Source organism: Gekko japonicus, unplaced genomic scaffold (assembly GCF_001447785.1).
Source record: "Gekko japonicus isolate JY-2015 unplaced genomic scaffold, Gekko_japonicus_V1.1 scaffold792, whole genome shotgun sequence".
Lineage (NCBI taxonomy): Eukaryota > Metazoa > Chordata > Lepidosauria > Squamata > Gekkonidae > Gekko > Gekko japonicus.
The window spans coordinates 71,979-95,834 of record NW_015160233.1 but is presented as its reverse complement, the minus strand read 5'-3'; the positions used below and the strand labels follow the sequence as shown (position 1 = coordinate 95,834).

The 23,856-nt window shown below is 48.8% G+C and overlaps 2 protein-coding genes across 3 annotated transcripts in view; one reads left to right on the top strand and one right to left on the bottom strand.

The window, feature by feature from the left end:
- Positions 1–1,152: 1,152 nt before the first annotated feature.
- On the top strand, positions 1,153–22,212 carry CAMSAP3 (calmodulin regulated spectrin associated protein family member 3). 2 transcript variants are annotated; one of them, XM_015412609.1, is made up of 16 exons: positions 1,153–1,271; positions 1,598–1,696; positions 3,386–3,433; positions 5,196–5,334; positions 6,381–6,520; positions 7,111–7,204; positions 8,441–8,492; positions 10,016–10,089; positions 10,843–10,915; positions 12,297–13,998; positions 15,960–16,096; positions 18,029–18,255; positions 18,464–18,554; positions 18,750–18,868; positions 19,148–19,266; positions 20,290–22,212. In XM_015412609.1, the coding sequence occupies exons 1-16, from the start codon at positions 1,167–1,169 to the stop codon at positions 20,590–20,592; spliced, it is 3,522 nt and encodes a 1,173-aa protein (XP_015268095.1). In that variant the 5' UTR covers positions 1,153–1,166; the 3' UTR covers positions 20,593–22,212. The 2 variants fall into 2 exon arrangements, with proteins under 2 accessions (XP_015268095.1, XP_015268104.1); XM_015412618.1 differs by lacking the exon at positions 3,386–3,433 and having other exon boundaries at positions 10,013–10,089.
- Positions 22,213–22,463: 251 nt separating this feature from the next.
- XAB2 (XPA binding protein 2) overlaps positions 22,464–23,856 on the bottom strand; it is a 30,370-nt gene continuing 28,977 nt past the window's right edge. The window contains exons 18-19 of the mRNA XM_015412585.1: positions 23,263–23,375; positions 22,464–23,077 (exon numbers count right to left, since the gene is read on the bottom strand). Of these exons, the coding sequence (XP_015268071.1) occupies positions 23,016–23,077; positions 23,263–23,375 (175 nt within the window). The 3' untranslated portion in view covers positions 22,464–23,015. The remainder of the gene's footprint in view (positions 23,078–23,262; positions 23,376–23,856) is intronic.

Here is a 23,856-nt window from a genome sequence, read left to right as displayed (position 1 = left end):
GGCTTGGTTCAAACAGAATACAAAACTATGGCTCATTCTAAGTATGGCTGAGCACATGAAACTGCCATATTCCAAGTAAGACCACTGCTCTGTCAAAGTGAGTATCACGTTGGGTAGCTGTGTTAATTTGTCTGTAGCAGTAGAAAACAGCAAGAGTCCAGTAGCACCTTAAAGACTAACAAAATATGTGGCAGAGTAGGAGCTTTTGTGAGTCACTGCTCACTTCATCATCTAGAATGGGAGTCCTTCTGTCCTATTTATTGGAAAGTGGAGTGATTTCAGATGCCGAATAACATTAGCAGGCAAATGACAATAGCAGGTGAGTGACAATAGCAGGTGTGATTGGATTTAGGTGAGATGGGCAGAGGGGCAATAGGTGTGGAGAAATCAGCACTGTAAATGAGACAGGAAACCTTGGTCTTGATTCAATCCAGGTGGATGCATTGTCTTGAGCTTCATTATCAGGTGCAATTCAGCAGTCTCTCTTTCTAATCTCCCTTTGAAATTCCTTTGTAAGAGAACTGCTACTTTTAGGTCAGCAACTGAATGTCCTGGAGGGTTAAAATGTTTTTGAATGTTGTGGTTCCTAATGTCAGACTTATGTCCATTAATTCTTTGTTGAAGGGACTGGCCTGCTTGTCCAATGTAGAGGGTGGAAGGGTATTGTTGACACGTGATGGCATAAATCATGTTAGAGGATGAACCTGTGATGGTATGGCTGGATGACCACACTTCTGGGAACATGGGGGTGTGGCCTAATATGCCAATGAGCTGTGCTGTCAGGGGTGTGGCCTAGTGTGCTAATGAGTTCCTGCTAGACTTTTTGTACAAAAAAGAGCCCTGGGGATAGCTATTGCTCCCTAATGGTAGAGCCCTCCAAGGTTGACCTATGCTTCTGTCAACTGATAGTAAGAGAAAAAAAGACCAACTAAATTTGATGCAACCATCATAATTGAAGATTAAGATTGTTTTGACCTGAAGAAGCATTAGTGGGTAGCTGGCTCCCCCTTTCCTTGGCATTTCTTGCCTGGACAGTGGTATCACGTGTGCTTAACTCCTAGCCAGTGCAGCCTTCTTGGCCAGCACAGGTTCCCTAACCTGTCCCTTTCCTTTTTTCTTTCCTGCCACACTTGCAGGGTGTGCACCTGGCCTTGATCGACTCATTGATGACAGCATTTGCCATGGAAGCCACCGGTTCTTTAAATGTTGTTCCAGGCACTGATCCAGCTGCCAGCTCCTGGGACCAGAAGCTGCTTCACTGGATAGACATGGTACTTTATCTTGTTCATCATCATTTTTTCTAAGCAACTCAGGGCAGCATGCGTGGGACTCTATCACTTGATCTATGCAAAAATCCTGTGAGATAAGATCCAACACTGTACCCACTACACCACACTGTCTCCGACTCGTAGAATCCGAGACTGACTTAGTGTGATAACGGTTGTTCCTCGGGCGCTGTCTTAGATGGAGATCAGGAAGACACCTGTGGATACATGGCTACTGTGACCTATGGGAGAGGGAGCTTCAGCAGTACAGGGATTATGACTAACGGAGTGTGTTGTTCATCCATGAGTTAATCCTTGCCACCTCCTTGCAGGTCATCCACAAGATGCAGCAAAGCACTGAGCAGGAGAGCTCACAACGGTGTGCTCCTGGTACAGATGGCCAGACCCAGGTCTCCATGAGTGGTCCCAAGGTGCGTGTGCCTTGCTGAGGCACTTTCCCTCTGAGTGCAGGGGTGGACGGTTTGGAGATCAGTATCCGAAATGTGAGGCAAAACCATGGGGTGGTAGGCAGGGAATGGGCCCTGCCCTTTGTTCCAAAAGCAGCAGGCAAAGACAGAAGGGTGGCTGTGTCTATGCTGGCTTTGTCCTGTGTATGAGCAGCACCCTTGTTTCTTCTCGCTGTAGAGGGTAGAGTCTGCTTCCTCCCTCCTGATCTCCCCTCCTCAGAGTTGAGGACTCTTTCTCCCCCCCCCCCTTGAAAATCTGTTGCTTCATCTTTGTGATGTGAGGTGGACTCCATCTGCTTTAGCCTCGCTTTGCCCTCTGAACAGCCCATTGCCTTCCTGGATATTTTCCCTCACAGTCATTGTAAGGAGTGGGGTGCCTCCCCCGACCCCAATGGGCAGGGTAACCTTGTCCCAGCCAAGTGTGGCTGCCAGTGCTGTGGGTGCGATATAGTCAAAGTGTGGTATATGACGGAGCTGTCTTTTTCTGCATCTTTTTCCTCTTCTCCTTCCCACGGCCTCTCTCCATCCTCTGCTTCAGTGTCCCACAAGGTGGTACTGGAAACTGGTTCCTGTAAGTGGGTGGCTTTACTTATTAACTTCCCGCTGCCTCAGCTCCTGTGCTGCATGCCAGTGGGGACCCAGAGCAAAGGATGCTGGGGTTTAGGACCTCGAAGCCAGGGGTGCTTGTGTGTGTCATGAGGGTTTGCCTTGAATAAAAGTTTTGGGGGGACTTGCAGTACAACCCTTGGTGGAGTTACACCCTTCTAAGTCCATTGGCGTCTGTGGTCTTAGAAGGGTATAAGTCCTTGCATAGGATTGGGCTTGTTACTTGCTCTGCTGGAATGGGCTCTGTGAGTGGGAGATTTTGAGGGCAGAAGGGACCCTGTTCTTGGGGAGTAGGGGTGTTTTGTGTGAGACGCCAGCTGCTGGGATGCTGGTATGTCCCAGCATCCTTTGTTCTCCTCTCCCTTCCCTCAAACATACGTGCCTGCTTTGGTCTCTTTTAGCTCTGTATCCCCTCCTCTGTGTGTGTGTGCGTGCGCGCGGGGGGGGGGGTCACATTACTTAGCTGCGCACGTGTGTGTTTGTGTGTATGGGATCATGCCCGTCTCCTCCGTACCCAAATAACACAGCCTCCTTGGGGCCTAATGGAATGGCAACAGTGCCTGTTAGTACCTCAGGAATTAACCAAAAGGCCCACTTGTCCTTGTGTGGAAGGGTTAAGAGACAGCCAGAGCAGGGCAGCTCATGCCTGGAGCTGCCAAGCAGGAAAAGCATGCCAGGTACATGACATGCCTCTCTACCCCCCCCCCCCTGTGTGTTGTTGCCTTCTACCCTCTTCCCCTTTTGCTTGCTGCCCTACAGTCCTTGGTGCAGCCTAGGCTGGGACCAGTGAATGCTTTGTCCAAAAAGACCTGGGCAGGCCACAGAGTGTGTGAGGGTGTGGGGATGCTCCAGGAGGGAGGGGTGTCTGGAGGCCCCAAGTGCATGCTAGAAGGCCGTCGAAGCAAAGGTGTGAGGCCTCAGCTGTCCCAGTCTCCCCTTTCTGCGTGCCCCGCCCCCCAGTCTTGCAAGGTAGCAGCCCTTCCCTCCTTTCTCCCTTCTGGCGGGTGCATTGATCAGGCTCTCTCTTTTCTTTGCTATTGCATCCAGCATGCCATCGCTTTTTGTTTGAAGGAGTCGGGGAATAAGCCTCCTGTGGTAACGTATCCGTCAGCGCGCGTGCTTGCCCGCTCGCCTGCACCACCCTGCCATCTACTTGGGTTGCTGTTCTTGAACGTCTGGATGTTCCTGCTGCAATGGGCCCTGACCCTTTCCCCTGTGCTGCCAATTTGCTTATGGCTTCAGGAGGGGACACTCCTGGATACTTTACAGGGGGGGGGCTTTCCCCCGTACGCACAGCAACCAGCAGCTGCCTTCAGTAGCCATTTATTTATCTACTTATCCCACCTTTCTCCCCAGTGGGGACCCAAAGCAGCAAAGTTCTCCTCTCCTCCATTTTATCCTCACAATAACCCAGATGAAGTAGGTTAGGCAGAATATGTGACTGGCCCAAGCTTCCATGGCAGTGTGAAGGGTTCATACCTTGGTCTCCCAGATCCCTAGTCGAACACTTTCAATAACCACACCATACTGATTCTCTGTCACAGATTCAAGAGGTCTGCCATTTGCCCACAGTATCTCCAGGAAGTTAGTTACCTCTCGTGCTGGTACTGCTGAAGGGGTCTACACATAAATGATCAGCAGCGAGCTTTTCCTAGACCTTACAGAGACTTTAAGACTGCCTTTCTCCTTTTTTGTTGAACACCCTGTGGCTTAGGCATCTACCCTCCTTTCCCCTCAGGGTTAAAAGGTACAGGGTGGGAAGGGGAATTGAGTGGATGAGGGAGTTAAAGGCACTGCTAGACTGGGAGCTGATCTGCTGCAGTTCTCACAGTCAGGTGACTCCCCTCCCAACTTCTGTTTGTTTGGGGCCTCCTTCTTCCTCCTGAAGGTAATACTAAGCCTGGTGGTTGGGAAGGCTTTCTCTGCCAGTTTCTTAGCTTCTGTGGTCTGCTAGGAGGTGGAGGGCCGAGGTAGGTCTCCAGCATTTGCTATATATGGCCCACTCTCTCCCACTGTGCAAAGATGTAACCCTTTCCTCCCTCCAGCTCATTGCAGCAGGCATGGGGGGGGGTGCAATTAATTATTTGCCTCCCCCTTTTTCTTCTTCTTGCTGGCCTGCTGGGTGTCTGTGTCTTTATGTGCACTTCTTCCCTTCCTCTCTTTGACCTGTTGGCGCACGGCCTGCCCTGCTCTGTGTATGTCTCTGGTGTGGGGCCTTTGTTGTCTTGTCTGCTGTGTCCTGGGGTGAGGACAAGCATGTTTGGAGTGGGAAATGATAAACTGTGGTAGTTTAATAGAGGGGGGAAATCGACAGACTGCCCCTGTCCCCTCTTCCCTGTAGTGCACAGTGTCCCAGTTAGCACCCCCCCCATCTCTAGTGGTGATCTAGCTCACTGGTTTGGGTGTGGGGCCAGAGCCTCCCTAGGGGAACTGGTGGAGAGGGGAGAGAGCTCTTTTTCTTTGGGGTGATCCAGAGCTTCTGTAGAAGGGAGGGTGTCTCCTGTCCATGCCTCTCTAATGGCTGCTTCCTTCACCTCCTTCCCTCGGCTTCTCTCCCTTGTCCCTCCCAGCATGCACTCTGGTCTTGGTATTTGGGCGGGGGTGGGAGGTAGCATATTGCGGGTGCTCTCCTTATGGTTGGGCCAGGAGGCCTGATGTCACCTGGTCCCTTAACTAACACATCAGGTGTCTAACCCCGAGGAGAGTTTGTGAGGGCTGCTGCATGGTAAGGTGGGAGCAGCATGGTGTTGGGCCGAGGAACTTAAGGTGGGAAGCCGTGGGTTACAAGGGCACTGTTGCGGCTTCTAGGGCAGCCCTCGTATATGTTGAATTCTTCCTTCATCTTTTTTCTACCCAGATTCGCTATCGGAAGGATAAGGCACTGCCCAAGCAGACTCCCTGTTTCCCTGCCATCACAGGCATGAAGGATCTGGCCAATGGGGGTGCCATTGCTGCCACTATCCACTACTACTGCCCCAAGCTTCTTCGCTTAGAGGGTGAGCTTGATCTTGGAGAGGTCTTATACGGGGGCAAATACTGGTTTAGGGCTTGCCGTGTAGGGTGGGCTTTCTGAGCCTGTGGGCGCATTTGGAATTCTGATACAAAATGGCTGTCGCAGGTTGCAGAACCACACACACACAGAGGAGGCCCAAATACATTGGAGAAGAGGGGTAATTAAAAATACACTGGGAAAGAGAGGTAGTAAAACCAGCACTGTGGTGGCAGCTGCCACTGAAGCAGTGTTATTTTCATCTGCGTAGTCAATCAGATCTTCAGTGGCAAATAGAAGCCCTGCTGGGCATGGGCCCCACCTGGCCTGTCATGATCTGGACTGTGCCACCAGAGGCCTACTAGACCCAGGGAGCCTGGCTAGCAGTGGGAGGAGGCTGGGCCTACAAATCCCAGAACGCCTTGGGAAGTTTTGGCACCGATTTTGACCAAATGGGGAAGAAGAGGGCTGGGGAATAAGAGAACTGGTCCAACAGGGAAAGCTGTTCTTCTTCCCAGAGGGCAGAGCCAGAAGGAAGGCTGCTGTGGGAAGAAACCCTCATCCTGAGGGAAGGGTGAGTAGTCTAAGGCCACTTGACATAGTGAGCTAGGGACAGTATATATTTAGATGCATTAGGGCATTTGATTCCTTTTCTTTTCACCCACTTATTATTCTGCACCTTGTTTGTTTGATCTCCTATAAAATAAACTCTTTTCATTGTTCACTCTGCCTGGTCCTCACGCCTATTATTCGGCCAAAAGGGAGGTCTGAAGGTCTTGGGAAGGTGCTCTGGGCCTTCTCAAGGGATCCTAAACCCAGAGTGGTGGCAGCGTCAGGTGACACCCCACCTGAGCCGTGACATGGCCCCACCCACATTCTAAAAAAACACTTGGTGGGTACCAAGTAAGGTATTGACAGGTGCCATGGCTTCCATGGGCACAATGTTGGGGGGGCCTGGTGTACGGGGTAGGGCAGCAGTCTGACGTTGCAGGTCTCTGTGAGTGGGCGACCTCTGCACTAACTTAACCATTGTGTGCTTCCCTTGCTTGGCAGATGTATGCCTGAAGGAGACCATGTCGGTGGCGGACAGCCTGTATAACCTGCAGCTGATCCAAGGCTTCTCTTCAGACTACCTGGGTGGCTGCTGTTTCCTCTCACTGGAGGACCTGCTGTACATGCCGCCTGCATTGAGGGTGAGTGAGGTCTGGACCTGGGGAGCAGCAGGAAGCATGTTTGGCCAGGGAAGCTGTGCTGCTGGGGGGGAGGGTATTGGTAGCCTGACTGCGGTAAGGAGGCCTGCCATGGTTTCAAGAGAGAGTGGCCGCTGGGAAAGAGCGGACTGCAGCCTTAGGGTGGAGGGGAAGGTCTGGCTCCACGTTTCTGGTGGCTGCTCATGTGGAACTAGTGGGCGATTAGCAGCCAGTAGGACAGCACAAGCCTTAATGAGCCTTGGCTGGGGCCTCCAGCCACACTAATTAGAGCTAGATCCTGCACGGACAAAGGGGCTCTTCTGTGGTGGGTAGCTGAGTGCTTCTGGCAGGGGGCGAGGGAAGATGTTCAGGCACTAGGAAGGCATTCTCCTCCTGGACTCTTACCTGCGGTCTACGAGAGGTCTGCTTTGGGTTATGCAGAGGATAGAGCTAAAGACCCCGTTTGCTTCCTCCCTGGCTCAGACGCCATCCAAGGGAGTGGAAGCTTCAGGCCTAGGGTCTGAGTGTTTTAGGGGACAGAAGGCTGCCCTCTGTGCAGAGTACTTCACTGATGAATCGCTCTGCTCCTCCAGGTGAATGTTGGGGTATTCCTGGCAGAGCTGTTCCTGTGCTTTGAGGTGCTTAAACCAGAATTTGTGTGCCCCAAGGAGCTGTCCAGTCTCCAAGGTAAGAAAGGAGCATGTGCTGTCTGTGTTTGGTGGCTTGCAGTGAGTCTGGTCAGCAAGCAGTGAGGAAATGAATGCCTGGCTTTGGGTGGCCACCTTGCACTTACTGTCCTGTAGTAAGTATTACAACGTAGAGACCATGTTTGCATAGCCCTTATGGGGGAGGGTTGGGCATGCCGTCCCTCAGAAATTCCCAATACCCTTAGAAGCACACAAACAGCAAAAACACACTCTGATAATGTAACAAATGTGCTTGCTTTACTTTGAGTATTGAGTATGAGAATTGGATTCTTACAGCACTTGGATTCCTGGGGGAATGAAGGCAGGGTGCTATGGCAAAAGGGAGATGTCAAGGAATGCCTAGATTACAGCTGCATCTAGATTCTTGGAGTCATTATGACACACAGCACCTTTTCCAGCTTTTTGCAACACTTTCCCACCTTAAAGCAAAAAGCTGGGATTCTCAAAACTTTGAGGAAGAGATGCCAGGCTTCAAGAACGAATTACCTCCAGCTCATGCCAGGTTCTGGACTTCATAATTACCAGCTAGGAGCCACTTCCTTCAACAGGTGTATTTGTGGCAGAGGCCACAAAATGTAGGAGGCCTAAACCAAACACAAGTGATCTGTTTTTCCTTTGCACCTAACAATGGTCCCTTTCAGCTGATTAAATGAGCAAACAGACTTGTAGTTCCTTTTCCCTTATGAACGTGGAATCATTTTGTGCATAGGATATAAATTTTTGCTGTGCTGCCTTTTCCTCACGTTGCATGCTTTGTCTGCAAGTTGCACTGCCTATCTAAGTATATTCTGTGGTGGTGTTTCATGAATAGGTTGTTATCCCAAGACATTTTGTACACCAAATGGGGTAAAATTCCATGCCTAGATAGGCTCAAACAGTCTGTGCTACACAGCTGCCCTGCGTACAGCACACACCCATTCAGCAGTGTTAGGGTTCTATGCTTTGTAGTCCGTCGCAAGCCAGAGTGCTTCTGCCCTCCCCCAAACTGGTGCCCCACCGAGTAAGTAGAGTTGTAGCAGAGCCAGCCCGGACTTGGCATGCCTCAGTATTGGAACAATGGCCTGCTGTGTGAGCTGAGATCTGAGCGAGTTTCTGTCTTGCACCTCCGTACACGTGGTTGGCATTCCCACCCTCTCCTGACCTTCTGTTGACTTAATCTCTAGCCCTGCTCCTTCCCCTCCCTGCTTGCTCGTTAAAGTAGCTGCGTTTCTTCCAGATTCCCCTGGAATGAATGACTCTTTGACATCCAACAGCGGGAACAACAACAGGTAAGTCAGCTTCTCTTTGTACTTCCACTGCCACTTAGAGCCCCCTCCAGGCTCTCCCTCAACTGCCAGTGCTGGGACTGAAACGTGGGTTCTGTGTTTTAGTAAGCAAGGCGGAGGTGTCTTTTTAAGTAGCAGACTCATCCCAGTGTTGTGCTAGGGCCCATGGAGCTGCAGAGAAGGGATGATGGCTTGCTAGTGGGGTCTTCTTCTGCAGGACTGTTACCTTAATTTCCCATTAAAGGAACCCCCTGGCAGAACCATCCTTGTAGACTCCGGTTGCTGTTCATGAGGTAAAACTTTCTTATCCTGACATGTACCAGCATCAGCAGCTGGCAATCTGGTAAACAACACCTCAGGCTTTAAAAACAGGTCTGCTGTTTGGGAATCAGTGCTTTAGGGAATGCTTGGATGGGGACACCATCTAAATAACAATCTGCCAGTCCCATTTGTCCAGGAGCCTTAATATTGACAAAGGGAGAGGGTGGAGAGAAAACTAAACAACCTTGTGGGCTTTGAAAAGGAGCAGCCAGTGGTGTAACTTTTCCCTTCTCAGTAGTGCCCAAAGAATCTCAGCTCCCCTTAAGAAGGGGAAGATGGAGTGGGATGTGGCTTTAAGCAGAAGCAGTCCCAGGGTTGCGGGAGGCTGAGCATGGTAGCCCTGTGCTGTTGTTGACGTGGGAGCTCCTGCTTTCAGAGAGCCTGGGAGTCTCTGGGTTTGATTGCCGCCTTTTCAAATGAGGCAGTCCCAGTTTCCAACAACAGTTGCTGCTGTTCCTTGCTCAGGGGCCTCTTGACATATTAAATGCCACTTGGAGAAACTTGATCTAGGAGAAATAATTCAAGCAATTAGGGTGAGGGGGGAAACGCCTTGTACCTTATGGCGGCTCATTGCTTCTTTAGGTTTCAGGCTGCTGGGGAGGGGCTCCCTTCACTCCAGGGAGAATATCCAGGCCTGGTTGGCCTCATTTGGGAAGAAAGGGCTCCCTGTCGTGATCAGCTGTAGCTGATGGGCAAGGGGGGAGCCTCCTTTGACTTATCTGGAGTGAGTTGTGCCTGGTAGAGGAAAGGAACACTCTCTTCAAATTGTTCCAAGCCAGCAGAAATTGTAGCTCTTCTTGGGGGATAGGGAAAGCCTATGATCTTTGGGAAGGCAGAGATCTCCTCCCATTCCTAAGCTATGGGAATGCCTCTAGGCGGCAAATTATAGGAACTTGTTCCTGCAAGTCTGTGAATGCGTGTGCACTCCGTTTGCAAAAATCTAAACATGAATGGACAGACTGGCATTTTGCTCAATATGCAGGTTGCACATGTAATGTAATGCAACGATTCCAGGGCTGTGTATATTCCGCCCTGAGTTTCTGCCAAACCTGCCTCTCCAAGTAGAAATTTGGGAGCCCTTATTGTTCTGCCTCCAGGGCTGACCCAGCTTTCCTTGGCCACCTTCCCTGTGTCTGGCTATCACTTTGGAAGAATGTCCCTGTTCTGATCTGATTTCTGCTTGTCTCTTCTGTTTCTGTCAGCAGCTCCCCAGTGTTCAATTTCCGCCATCCGCTGCTGCCTGGAGGTCAGGCACAGTCCCCACTCCGTGATTCTTTAGGTGAGAAACCGCTCTCCCCCCCGCCCATCCCATGTCGGGGGAAATGAAAAGACCCTTAAGTCTTTTGGGTTACAAGGTTAAACTGACCATAAGCCTCTTGGGAATCCTTTGCTGCCATTCTTATGACTACAAATACCTTTGGTGACCAGACCAGCTTAAGGATTTATTGTTGTGGTGTTGAAAGCTCTTCATGCTAGATAGCTCTCCATTTGTCCCAGAGGAAGTGCTATTCGTTTTAAGGGGCTACATGGCTACAGTAAAGTCTGTGTCAGAAGTCTTAAGTTTGTGCTTTCCTTGCTTGTTTTCCTGTGCTTAATTGCACAAGCAAGGGTGGTTTCTATTAAACTTTTAAAGATATAAGATAATTGAACTGGTTTCATTGAAAAGATTCAGCATGAGAATATAAACCATTAACAAACTCCAGCCAAAGAGTGTGAACCATTTAAAGGGATTCAAGCTTGTTCTGATAACATTTGTGTACTCACATGCAGGAATACTGTTTTGCTTTCAAATGCCTTCTTTGCTGGGAGGTGGGGAATCTTACTAAGTTGTCCTTTAAAGTATAATGAGGGTCCATTTTTCACAGGCGTTCTCCTGAGACTGGTTTGACATGGGTTTACCATCTCCCCTGCCCCCAGGCGGTGATGTCCTCAGACTCCCGCCATCCCCCCATGAGGGCCTAGAATGCTGTTGACATGTCTACAGGCAACACTTGTGGTTCTCTGGCAGTAACTTTTCTCTTTATCTCCTTAGGTTCCCTGCACCACTCCACATCCATGTCCCATGTAGAAGGCTTTGGTAAATCATGGAGCAAGAAGCAGCTCAGGTGAGAGGGATGGGGAGGCACCTTGAGATCACATACCCTTGCTGGTGTGTCTATGTGGGGGTTATTCCATTTTCCTCTTTAGCTACAGATTTGGGTATAGAGTTTTGAGGGAGGAGATGTGAAATTTCCAAAAATTTTAAGCCACAGGAAACAAACAGGTTTTTCCCCCCAGGAAAAATTGAAATGTATGTAGTAGTTACTTTCTGTCAAAATAAATCTTTTTTGAGTGATTTAACAACATGAAACACATTATTTATAACTGTCCACATATAAAATTATACTATTTGGCATACTTACGATATAAATATGTTCATTTTCTCTGAGAAATTGCAAGTATACCTAATACTTGAGAGAGTTGAAAACTTCTGCACCCTGTGTTACCATACCACATGGATCTTTAATTTTTTCCCATCTGAGAGGTAAGGAAAAGAAGAAGAAGAGGAGATTGGATTTATACCCTGCCCTTCACTACCCAAAGGTGTCTTAGAGCGGCTTACAAACTCCTTTCCCTTCCCCACCACACAACAGACACCCTGTGAGGTAGGCGGGGCTGAGAGAGCTCTTGACAGAAACTGCTCTTTTTCAAGAACAGCTGTGCCAGAGCTTGTGACTGAGCCAAGGTCACATCAGCAGGTGCAAGTAGAGGAGTGGGGAATCAAACCCGGTTCTCCCAGATTAGAGTCCACACACTTAATTACTACACCAAACTGGTGTGGAAGGTAGAACACAAATTTTGTGGTAAACACAAGGAAGTATATTGTGGGCAGAAATTTGTAGTCAGAGTAGGTAGGACTGACAGTTTGAATAGTTATCCATTTGTTTATTTATTTACGTTATTTATAGTTCACTGTTCTCTCATGGATTCAAACCAAACACTATAATACTGAAAACACTAAATTCTTTAGTAATGATAATATGTTAAACGTGTTATAGCACATAAATTTTGCCCAAATTATTTATATTTAAAGAAAAAATTCTCAAAAATATTGTGTCCACAGTATAAGAGTTTTTTTCAGTGTTCCCCCGAATTTCCCATTTTTTCTACTGGAAAAAGTGAGAAAGCGCTCCAGTGTTTTCATGCTATGTTTTGAATGTGAAACACCTTGCCCTGAGAAGCATTTTACGCATTCTAAAACAGAAATTGTTTCGTACGAGTTTCTTTTCTGTGTTTTTCTGTCAGAAAAATGGGGGGAAAGACCTTGGAAAAAGTTTCATTTCCCTAATTTTTCCAAGTTTTTCCCCCTGGGCCATCACATTTCTAGGGAGGAGGTCATGAGAGGGCCACAAGTTGGCTCTGGGTGGGAGGTGGGCTTAGGATATTCCAGTTGTTCAGACGTTTTTCTCACACTTCCTAATATGTTCTTGCTTACCCCTTTTGTAGCCATCCATTGTCCCAAGCGGTCTCCTTCAGCATCCCCTTTGGCCTGGACAGTGATGTGGACATTGTGATGGGCAACCCAGTGGGCATCCTCCGTTCCATTAGCTCTGATAGCCTGGCACCTGCCCTCTATTCCTCTTTGCCCCGCCCACGACCCGGAAATATGGCTGAGGCCCCCAACGGGCTAGTGGCACCATCGCTTCATGGAGCAGGGCACAAGGGCCAAGAGGGCCTGGCTGTAGAGAATGGGCTGAGTGATGGCTACTCTGACCTGCCCACCATTGAGGAGGCGTTGCAGATCATTCACAGCAGTGAGCGGCTGCTCCCTGAGGGGGCACCGGATGGCTTCTACCTGCATTCTCCAGAGCCACGCAAAGTCTCCATCCCAGAAAAGGTACCCATGTCTGCCGTTTACCGCTGCCACAATGGGCCTCCCAACGGTGCAGAGCCAGCCCAGGATGGCAGCCTGGACTCTGATGCTGAGGAGCCATCCCGGCCAGCAGGTGGCCCAGATGATTCCACCTCATGTGTGAGCTCACTGAGTTCACAGCCTGACAGTACGGCTTCATCCACCTCTGGTGTGCGCATGACCAGTTTTGCAGAGCGCAAGAAGAAGTTGGCAGCCACTGACAGCAAATCCAGTGGCATCAGCTCCGAGGGCTCAGACGCTGGCCCTGTGCCGGCAGAGGAAAGCCCTGCCCAGAGTCCTGCCCTCAGTTCAGAGATGAGCCAGTTGGGCGCCAGGCTAGAGGAGAAGCGGCGTGCCATTGAGGCCCAGAAGAAACGCATAGAGGCCATCTTTGCCCGGCACCGCCAGCGCTTGGGCAAGAGTGCCTTCCTGCAGCTACAGAAAGGGCCTGAATCCCAGTTGGAGGATGGTCGGCTTGGCCTGGAGGAACGGCTTGCCCAGCTGGAGGCTGAGGAAGAGCCTGGAAGCCCCCGTGCTCGTCTGGATAACAAGCAGGTCACCTTCTCCCCAGATATTACCAAGGGAGCACTTGATGAAAACCTGGGTGACTACAATCGGGCAGTGGCCAAGCTGAACACAGCTCTGAGTTCGCTGCAGTTGGACATGCAGCGCCTCAGTGAACAGCAGCAGCGTCTCATGCAGGAGAAGAAGCCCAGTGCACAAGCCTGGGTGATCCCCGCCCCAAGGACCAGCCGAGATGGGGTGCCTCCACGCTCTTCACGGGAGCTGTCCTCGCCTGCGCCTTCACCATCTCCTTCCCGCAAGTCTCGATCACCTCAGCCCACCCCCAAGAAGTCTCCAGCTCCTCCAAAGAGCCCCAAGCACACACGGCCGGTTGAGCTGAAGCTGCCACCCCTCACACGTGTTCTGACGCCTCCTCATAACGTAGACACCCTTCCACACCTTCGCAAATTCTCACCAAGCCAGGGACCTGTGCAGACCCGTTCCTCCATCCATTTTGCTGAGGATGAGGAGCTGCCAGTGCCAGAAGTGGAAGGCCAGGGTAATTTGAGACCTGTGGCTTCTGTCCCTCCACAGGGGGGCAATGGCCGTGTCTCAGGGGATGGCACCAGTGATGTTTCTTCACCCAGTGACCGGCACAGTAGCCTGATTGAAATTCCTCTGTCTAGCCTGAAGGGGGAGGATGAAGATGTGGATGGTGATGATTCACTGGAGGAATCTATCACTGAGGCACTGGATACAGAGCCCCGTGCTGGCTTGGGCTTCTTTTTCAAGGTGAGAGAACTTAACCCCCCCAGGTTACTATTGATCTGCTAGAGTCTCCCACTTTTCTGTAGAAGCTAGGAATGGGTTTTGGAGGAAAGGGGGGAGGGTTCTTGATGAAGGAGCTGTGGAGACCTTTATTCCTTTGAATCAGCCAGCTGTAAAGCGGAACAGGCTATAGGTTCTCCTCATTGCTGACTTGTATGTTGACTTGTGATCTTGCTGACTGGCTGAAGATGCTGGGACTAGGATATATTGTGTGAGCTCTGCAGTGGGACTGCAAAAGCCCCCTTGGAATCCATCCATGTATTTGATCCACAAGCACTAATAGTCTGCAGATGGGATGGAGTTTTTTTAAGGGGAATGCTTTTGTATATGTGCATGCACACGTGCCTCATTCTCATGATCCACTAGACCCAAGTGGTACCTTGATGGGAGTTGAAGCCTTTAATTTCAAACCATGTCCATGAGGTGTACACCTCTTTCTCTTCTGCACTTTGGGCCCATTGGCCATACAGTAACATTTGCACATGTGCCTCTTAAATTCTGCTTTAAGATACTCAGGTCAAGAGTTATATTTCAGAGATTCTAGGTGTTTTGCTGCAGGTGAGATTGTATTGTATCAGAACCTGCTTATCTCTAGTGGAGATGCAAGTCTCTGCCTCTGGCACCAAGACCAGTAATGTGCATACACGAGCTCTGGAGCAATAGTTCAGACTCAGAATAGAGACCCTAGGAATGCAGGCCATGTGCATGCTGACCTCTGCCAGGGCAGCTTAGGAGTTGGAGCAGGAATCCTAGGTAGTGGTTCTGGAGTTTTTTTCTTGACCTAATTTTGAGATGTAATCCTTTGTCCTCAGACATCAATAACAGACATGTGAAGTTTATCCCTTACAGTTGGGATCCTGGTCCTGTCTGCAGATGAAGTGAACCCCGTTGTGGTCAAAACTGATAGCTGGCAGGATTATGCAGGAAACAAACATGCTGTACAGAGGAACAGAGGCAGAGCAGTGGTGAAGCAGGGAGCAGAATGGGACTGTGTCCTGTGCAAAGCTCTAACCGTCAGACAAGCCTTTATTGGCATATACATATAGATACAATAGTAAATCGACCTGATTACAGATTAATGTATAGGTAAAGGTTCCCTTGCTCAAAAGCCAGTTGATTCCGACTCTAGGGTTGCGGTGCTCATCTCCGTTTCAAAGCCGAAGAGCCAGCGCTGTCCGAAGACGTTTCCGTGGTCATGTGGCTGGCATGACTAAACACCAAGGCACACGGAACACTGTTACCTTCCCACCGAAGTGGTACCTATTTATCTACTTGCAATGTCTTGCTTTCAAACTGCTAGGTTGGGAGGAGCTGGAATTAGAGACGGGAGCTCACTCCGTCACGCGGCACACTCGGGTCTGGAACTGCTGAACTACTGACCTTCCACAGCCTGCAGTTCAGCGTCTTAATGACAGATTAGGAAAATACAAAATCCATGCAGAGTAAAATTAGAATTACAGGATAAAAAAAACAGTAACAGCATAATAAAACCTAATTCATAGTATTACTTATCAGGACGTGTAACCATAGCACTGCAAACTTTGCTACTATTTCAGTTATTTCTGTTATCTGGATTATCAAGCAAGAAAAGGACCTTAAAATCATCAGAGGTCTCTAAAGGTTGGGCTAATATGGGATATAAAAGATCCTGACGGGACGCCAGATAGAGAGGGCACTGGAGGAGAACACGGGAGACAGTTTTGACGCAGTCCTTCATACAGGGACCGTACCTGCTAGGATAGCGAGCAAGGCTCTAACATGAGGCTTTTTCCAGAGGCTAGAGCCAGTCCAAAGGAGGGTAAGAAAAGGAAAGCCTTGGTTCTGTGTGTGTGTGTTTGTGAAGTGCGTATTTCATCTTGGAAGCCCGAAGCATCCTTACATCTCTTGGAAAGCCTCTTCTATGCTGTTGTGCTGTGTTTGTGCAGGATGAAGAGAAGGCTGAGGGAGAGATGGCGCAGAAGCGTGCCAGCCTTCTGGAGAGGCAGCAGAGGCGCAGTGAGGAGGCACGGCGCAGGAAGCAGTGGCAGGAGGCGGAGAAGGAGCAGAAGAAAGACGAGGCCAGGTGAGGGGGGGGGGAAATAGAAGTGGACCACAGTAGCCTTCCTGTTTCTGGTCTCCAGTGTGGGCACACCTGCTGTGTGGAAGCTGCTTAGCTGTGGTGCAATCTTGTGTTGTTGCAGCATGCACAGGAATGCTGGCGCCATGTGGACACCCAGTTCCCTGCGAGCTGGTGATGGACGGGTGGGGAAGACCTGTCCAATTGGCCATACCCACTTGCCTCCAACCTTTGCATGGTTGTTGCCATTGCATGGGATCGCACCATGGGAAGGTGGAGGTTACATGGAAAAGGTATTAAAATACTGAATGATTCAGAAATTGAAAAATCAGAATGGCAGTAAATTATGTGAATCTCTGCTATTTATTTTGAGAGCACCACCTTCTTTTAAAGCAGAATTTGGGGCATTAGAGCCAAATCATCTCTGTTAAAAATGGTGGGCCAAGGGGGAGGGGTTGTTTCCATTCTTTGAGGCCTTTATTTGCATTAAAGGGCCTTCATAGTAACACATTGCAATAGATTACTGACCAGATGAAGGAGATTAATCACGGAACTTGGCTAACCCCTTTGATGGTCTGACCAAGGCCAAGTTGTTCTTGAAGACTAGACACAGTGACAGTCAGCCTCAAATGTTCCATCTGGAGAACTGAGGTATTAGTTAATTTTTTAAATCTATTACTACTTTAAAAATTTGGAATGGAGTCTATGAAGAATCTCTCCTGTGCAAGCCCTACTGCCTGGAGTGGATAAGCAAATGTGTCTAGCACAAAGAACGTTCTGGATAGACTCTGGTCATGGATGGTTGGCAAGAAGTTGAGAGTCAGTGTGGTATATTGGTTTAAGTGTCAGGCTAAGATCTGCAAGACCAAGATTCAAATCCTGACTGTGCCGTGGAAGCTTCCTGGGTGATATGGGCCAGTAGTACACACTCAACCAACCTCAGGGTTGTTGTGAGGATAAAATGGAGAGGAGAGGAAAACAATATAAACCACCTATACTGAAGTATAGCCGAACTAATTTGTTTCTTTGTGAACAGTCTGTTTTGACCTCAAGAATGAGATGGAGTAAGAGAAATGTGCTTTCACCACCCGATATCTACTTGTTGCCAGCTTTTAACTTGTATTCAGGACGGAATATCAAGACTGGCTGTCTGGGCATTGGCTCCACTGCTTTTAGTTCTTTGTAAACTGTTTGCATCTAGGCCATGACTTTCATCCCGCACTTAGGCAAAAAGGAGTTGGTCAATAAACTCAAAACATAGGCTTGGATCCTACAGATTTCTGCAGGTGATTTTCATGAATCCCCCCCCCCCCCCCCCCCTACTTTCCCTCAGAAGCAACATTTGGTGGGATATTGTGGGCTGCCGCAAGAAGGGGGGTGGCGGAAGTTGTACTCTGCGAACAGAAATCCCTTCCATGGAAAGGCTCCATGGGATCCAAGCCATAATTTGTAGTGACTGATTGCATATGAAGCCCCAGTGGTGTTGAAACGTTCTGTATTTTGGAAACCTTTGAGGGTCGGCTGAGGAATGCCTGTATGTCAGTCATGGGATCTCTGTGTGCTGGAGAGGATTCTAGGGCATATTCTAGAGCATATACTTGGTTCAGGTGGGGAACTGGCTAGGCCTTTTGGAATGCCTCCAACACTCCTGGCCAGTTTCCCATTGCAGGGAAGAGAGGTTCTGAATCATCCAGCTGTTTTGCCAGGAAGCTTTTCTCCTTTTACCGCCAGTTCTCCTGGAGGAACTCCGGAAAATCTTCTGAGGGATCCCAAGGTTCTTTGGAATATGCTTTGAAAACCACTGCAATAACTTAATTGCACAGTATAGTAATCACACAGAATGTGAAGTAGATTTCTGTTTAATTAAAAAAAATTCTGGCTTGGGTGGACCTTCTAATCCCTGGAATTATTTCTTCTCCTGGGTCTGTGTTTCCCTAGGCTGCAGGTGGAGGAGCAAACCCGGCCAGAGGAGGAAGTGGGTCCAAGGCGTGGGGACTTCACCCGCCAGGAGTACCTGAGGCGTCATCAGCTAAAGCTGATGGAGGATCTGGACAAGGTGTTGCGGCAGAAGCCCACCACAGTGCGTGCCCTAAAGAAGGGGCGGCCCAAGACGGTCTTCTGCGACGACTCTGCCTTGGCACGCAGCCCTGTTAAAGGGCTCCTCGGTAAGGAGCCGTGCTGCTGAGTGGCCTGGGTGTACACTGCAGGCAGGGAGGAATCTGTGAAGAAGGATGCTCTGTCCTTTGGGGACTAGAGGGCGGGATGCGGTGTAGTGGAGCAGGGATAGCTCTGGAGAAGGTTCGGCTTTCAACTCTAGTGCCGTATTCATGGAGAAGGGTGCATGCTGCCCTTAATGTTGTACGTTCTTCCTAGGCTCCAAGCTGAGCAAGATATACTCCCAGTCAACACTCTCTCTCTCGACGGTGGCCAATGACAATACACTTTCCATCAAGAGGTCTTCTCGGTAAGTGTGTGTGGTTTTCCCACAGCCTGTCCTCCTATTTCTATTCCGAAGCAGAAAGGCTGCGACTAAGCGGGAGCTCTGTCCCTATGGTCTGAGTGGGTGAATGGGGCTTGGTTTGTGGCCAGGAGATTCTGGCTGGAGTATAGCCAAGAAGATGTAAAGCCTATGGTGTCCTCTGTGGGTTTTTTTTTCCAGAGCTGCATCTCCTTCCGGGCCAATGTCCCCCAGCCGGTTCTTACCGAACCAGAACCGGGAGCGTGACTGGGAGAATGCGTCGACTGCTTCCTCACCTGCTTCCATACCAGAGTACACTGGTAAGCCCCTGATGCCTCATTTGTTGCTTTCATGTACTTTAGCTTTCCTTCCCAGTCTCTTCAGGAGGTGGCTGCACTGAATTTCCCCATCTTTCCCAAGTGCACAGGTAAAGCTGGTTACCTTGACGGGGCTTTGAGTGCATTCAAGAATTTCCAAATCCCTTTCCTTGCTAAGTGAGGTACTTCCAAGTCCCTCAACCTGTCATTTCAGGGAGTTCTTCCCCTTCAGGAGAAGACATCCCTTTGATTGCTGATGTCTCCTTCTCTCTGCATTTGCAGGGCCCAAGCTGTACAAGGAGCCCAGTGCCAAGTCCAATAAGTACATCATCCACAATGCACTGTCACATTGTTGCCTTGCTGGGAAAGTCAACGAGCCCCAGAAAAACCGCATCCTAGAGGTAAGATTGTGGGACTGGGCTGGGACACTGCCTTGACTGCTGTGGGCCATTGAAGAGTCAGTTCTTGCATCTCATCTTGCTAACTGGTTTGCCCCATAGTGTATAGCTGTGTGTATCAGACTAAGAATTGGGTAGAAGTCTATGGGACCGTAAGTGGCGAGTGGTAGAACTTAGTATCCACAAAGAGCAGGTTATTTTAATGGTGCTGGTCCTCATGCTTGTCCAGAACGAGTTGAAAATATGTCATCTTTTGCTCATGATGGCTCAGCGAGAAAAGGGAACTCATGGGGTGAACTCTGTTATAGTTCCTATTTCTCACCTTATTGCATGTTTCTCTGCTTAGCTATAACTTGATTTCAGCCCATCAGCCTTTGATCCAAGCTTGACTAAGTTCTCCACTGAAACCATGATAGTTATATGCTGCTGTGTAACTGAACTCAATTATTTTAGTTCCTAACTAGTTGAAATCTGTGCTGGTGTCTTACTTGTGTGAGTCACCCTTTTCTCTTGCCCATGTAAATTTGGAAGTGCAAAATGCTGGCTGCAGCTCCTTTACCTGTGGCTGGATCTGGGGTTGTGGAGATAAACTTTTGCTTGGTAGAGCAAAGGCAAGGTGTTGTATGCCTGTGCTGATTTGGTTTTTAGTTAAAATATCGGTATGTCAAAAGATCACATTGCACTGTACCACTGGGATTTTTCACAGTACTAAGTGCAAAAGGTTTGGGCCTTTTTTGAACTGGTGGTGAGGTGTATGGAATTCAAGCAGGCCACTGGGTGAGAGATGGGATGTGGCTGCTGCCGGATGATCTGGGCAAGTGATTGTCCCCTTAGATCACAACAAGGCTCCCTTTCTTCTGCTGGGAAGAAAAAGGTGAGCAGCGTGTGAGGCTATTGCTTTCCCAGCTTCACTTTTTGATAAGAGGGGCAATCCCCAGCAAGAAGACAGAACCACCTGTTTTTTAAAAAGTAATTTGAAGTGTTGTTCCTGTCCTTCCCTTTATTTTCTTTTATTTACAATTTTAGGAAGTTGAGAAGAGCAAAGCCAACCATTTCCTCATCCTCTTCCGTGATTCGAGTTGCCAGTTCCGGGCACTCTACACACTTTCAGGAGAGACAGAAGAGCTGACGCGCCTGGCTGGCTATGGGCCTCGCACCATCACCATGCCCATGATTGAGGGCATCTACAAATACAGCTCTGATCGCAAACGCTTCACTCAGATTCCCAGCAAGACCATGTCTATGAGTGTTGATGCCTTCACCATCCAGGGCCACCTCTGGCAGACCAAGAAGCCTGGCACACCCAAGAAGCCAGGCACCCCAAAATAACCAGGACTTGAAAAGCTCCATGTCAGCTCCCTGCCTGGACTTTGCAGGCAGACTTTCCATAATAGGTGGCTTGAGTAGGTGGGGTCACGGGGCAGGAGTGTGTATCTAGTCCTGGGCCACTCTGGCCGGATCTGAACCAGCTGCCGCACAGGGAACTTGGAGGGTGGGGTAGTTGTGGTGCCTGCCTTCAGGAGGAGACTGATACTGGCTTCTGGGGTGGGTATGAAGAAAGATGCTCTAGAAACTGCCAAATCCCGTGATAAGCTAGAGGTTCACAGTTGCCATAGTCACACTGCCCTACATCTAGGGCTCTGGGGGCTGGAGTCTGGACTCTGCATGCTCCATCTGCCTCCAATCATCATCTCTGAATGTCAGTCCACAGCTGAGGCAATGGGGGGGGGTGTCTCTTTTTCTAATTCCTTCTTGTCTGGAGAGTGGTGTTCAGGCCCTTCCTGGTTGTGTGCTGGGCTTTTCACTGCCTAGGCAGCCCCTGTTTATAGTATACATACTATACATATATATATATATATATAGGAGCTATTTAATGATTTTTCTCAATTCTTTGTATATAAAAAAGGATCAAATTGCATTTGGAACAGTAAGGTGAATTTATATATGTGGTTGGCATGATGGAGGGGGTGGGAAGAGCACAGAGTGGGGGCAGTGAGTGTGTGTATGTTCCCCCCCCCCCCCCCTTTCCGGGTCTTTTGTTTAAATGTTTTTCTTCTTGCCAACTTTTTTGTTGACTCCCTGGCTCACACAGGTGTTCTGGTGAAGGGGAAAGGGCTATTTACATGTAATAATTCTTTAGCAGTAGTGGGGGGAGTCAGGATATGAGTAGAGAGCCAGTTTCTGATTGAGATAGAGCAGAGTTTCAGCTGGTCACTTCTGTTAAGTGCCAAGAAGCTGACGGTGGCTATGGTCATGGAGCCGGCCTCTGTGCATCCTGAACTGAGCTGCCAGTAGAGTAGATTACTACTACTCTTCTTTTCCCCAGCCTGCCACTCAGAGCATAAGTAGGTAATGAATGTAGGATAAATTTCTTCAGTCCCTTTTTAAGGGATGGTTAGGGAGGCTGAGCACCTAGTGCCAGTACAGCACCCCTCTCCCATGGTCCTTTGGGTATCTTTCTCCTTCCCATGTCTGTCCCTGCTCTGCTGGAGCTGGAGCTGCTCACAAAGTGGAGGAAAAAGAGAAACAATGCTGTTCAGCTCAGAATTCCCCAGCCCAATTCTGTCTTGTTGCAACTTATTCCTGGTCTCCTGTGGTTGCCTGTTGCTGACTGAATGTCAAGTAGGTGTTTTGGGTGGGTACGGTGTAGTGCAGGGTTGGGGAGGGGTCAGTGTAAAAAGCAGCTGGGAACTTGGCCCTGTCTGCTTAATAAAGTAACTTAAGTGAGCCTTCTGCTGGTCATTATTCTGGTGGGTTTGGGATATAGCAAGAAGCCTGGAACTGTATCACTGATTAGCAGGCCTGTACCTTCACAAATGGTTAATTGTGAACACTGAATGCACTTGTAGTCAACTGTGTCCACTGATGAACTGTGGGGATGGCAAAATAAGCTCAAGCCTATGGAAAAAGCTGCAGAATACAGTAGTAGCGATTCACATGTCACCCCCCCCCCCAATACAGCAGGAAAACTGCCATTTCTCTCTTAAGGTGTCTCTGTATTTATTTATTCTTTAAAAACACTGACTTTGTTACATCTCTGCTAAAATGCCAGCTTCCTGAAATTCCTATGTCTGAGTGTAGTGGTAATGGGCTAATAGGTACTCTAATTACCTGTTTGGGTGAAGTAAAGATATGTATGATACTCTTCCATCACTCTGCACATGGAGTCATAGCAGCCCTTACCCACTCATCCATTGGGATGATGTTGGGAAACAAGATCAGGAGTAATTGCCAGAGGAGGAAGGCTAGGTGCTGTAGGGGCAGCAGATCCATGTTACTACGAGTTAAGCTCTGGAGCTGAGTATGCCTTTTAAGTGATGCTCATTACCCTTAAATGTCATCTTAGTCATACCTCCTGCAGCTATGTTATGAAGTCAGTTGGCCCAGAATCTAATTGAGAAGGTTTAATAGAATCGGGCAACCCCTTTCTGCTCTATTTTTTATACTGTAGAAGTGGTAAAGAAAAAGAAACCCATGCTACTATAGGACACTTCATGTGCTCAAAGGTTCAGTTTCCTTTACTGGTGAAGCTGAGCTACAGCCGTCACAGGTTGGAAGGAAGAGTTATGATATAGTTTAGGAATGAAACTCAATGATGGTTTGTGCACAAAAGTACCACCAGCAGCCATTAGACACATTATTTTATAAATAGTAACTTGCCAGACTGACAAAAGAGTACAGCAAAAAAGAGTCGAAAGTAAATGATGAGGAAAAGTGATCTGGAAGAAGCAGTTGCTTTTGCAGAGCCCAGTTCAGTCATCCTTAAGGCCTCCAAACACAGCGGAAGGGACACTCTGCTGCTCCAGCTGAACCTCTGCCAAAGAAAAGACGGGGCCAGTCAGTGCAGAGTACAGAACAAGCCATGTTAGAACTTATGGAGTGCAGTAGGCACAGGACATGACTGGGTTGAAGTTCTCAGTCTGCCATGATGGTCACTTACTGATCACCAAACCTGTACAGTAAAAAAAGTGACAAACCCCTACAGCCATTCTCTCTTACCATCAGGTTCATTATCCTCACTCTCATTGCCATCTTCATCCATGTCTATATCTATCTCATCAGGGTTGGCCTGCCGGGAGAGTTCAGCCAACTCACTACGGGAAGCATCACTCCTAGAAATGAGCAAGGAGAGACAATGTTGAAGCACAAGACAGCCCGACTACATCTTGTTCTCAATCTGACCCCTTACAAAATGCACTTCCTCCTCTTGCACAGACTCCTGAGCGCCAAGCTACCTTTCTGCTACACCCCGTGGGCACAACCTCTACATATTAGGGAGTATGGTTGTCTATGAACTACTAGTAACTCTTCCAACACTTCAGGCAGAAATTCTGCTTGACAGGTTGCCTTTTTAAATGAACATACTGTTTTAAAATATCTACTTGCTTTCACACAGCTTACCTTCAGTCATGCAGAGTTGTGGTGGCAGCTGTTGCCAAAGCATTGTTTTTAAAAATCGGCAAAGCAAATTAAAAGCTGAATCAAAACCTCTACAGCTCACTGGCCATAACGCCACTGTAACAAACATTATAAAATTTGACAAGTTTGGGTAAGCACTCTAGGGGGTAGCAGAGAACAGCATTTAAGAGGCCC

What these genes read in the sequence shown, in the direction of transcription:
- CAMSAP3 (XM_015412609.1), top strand. Translation starts at nt 1,167, where the DNA reads ATGACAGCATTTGCCATGGAAGCCACCGGTTCTTTAAATGTTGTTCCA. An exon ending in TCCATCAAGAGGTCTTCTCG is followed by an intron (nt 18,555 to 18,749) that starts GTAAGTGTGTGT and finishes TTTTTTTTCCAG; the next exon opens with AGCTGCATCTCCTTCCGGGC. An exon ending in TTCCATACCAGAGTACACTG is followed by an intron (nt 18,869 to 19,147) that starts GTAAGCCCCTGA and finishes CTGCATTTGCAG; the next exon opens with GGCCCAAGCTGTACAAGGAG.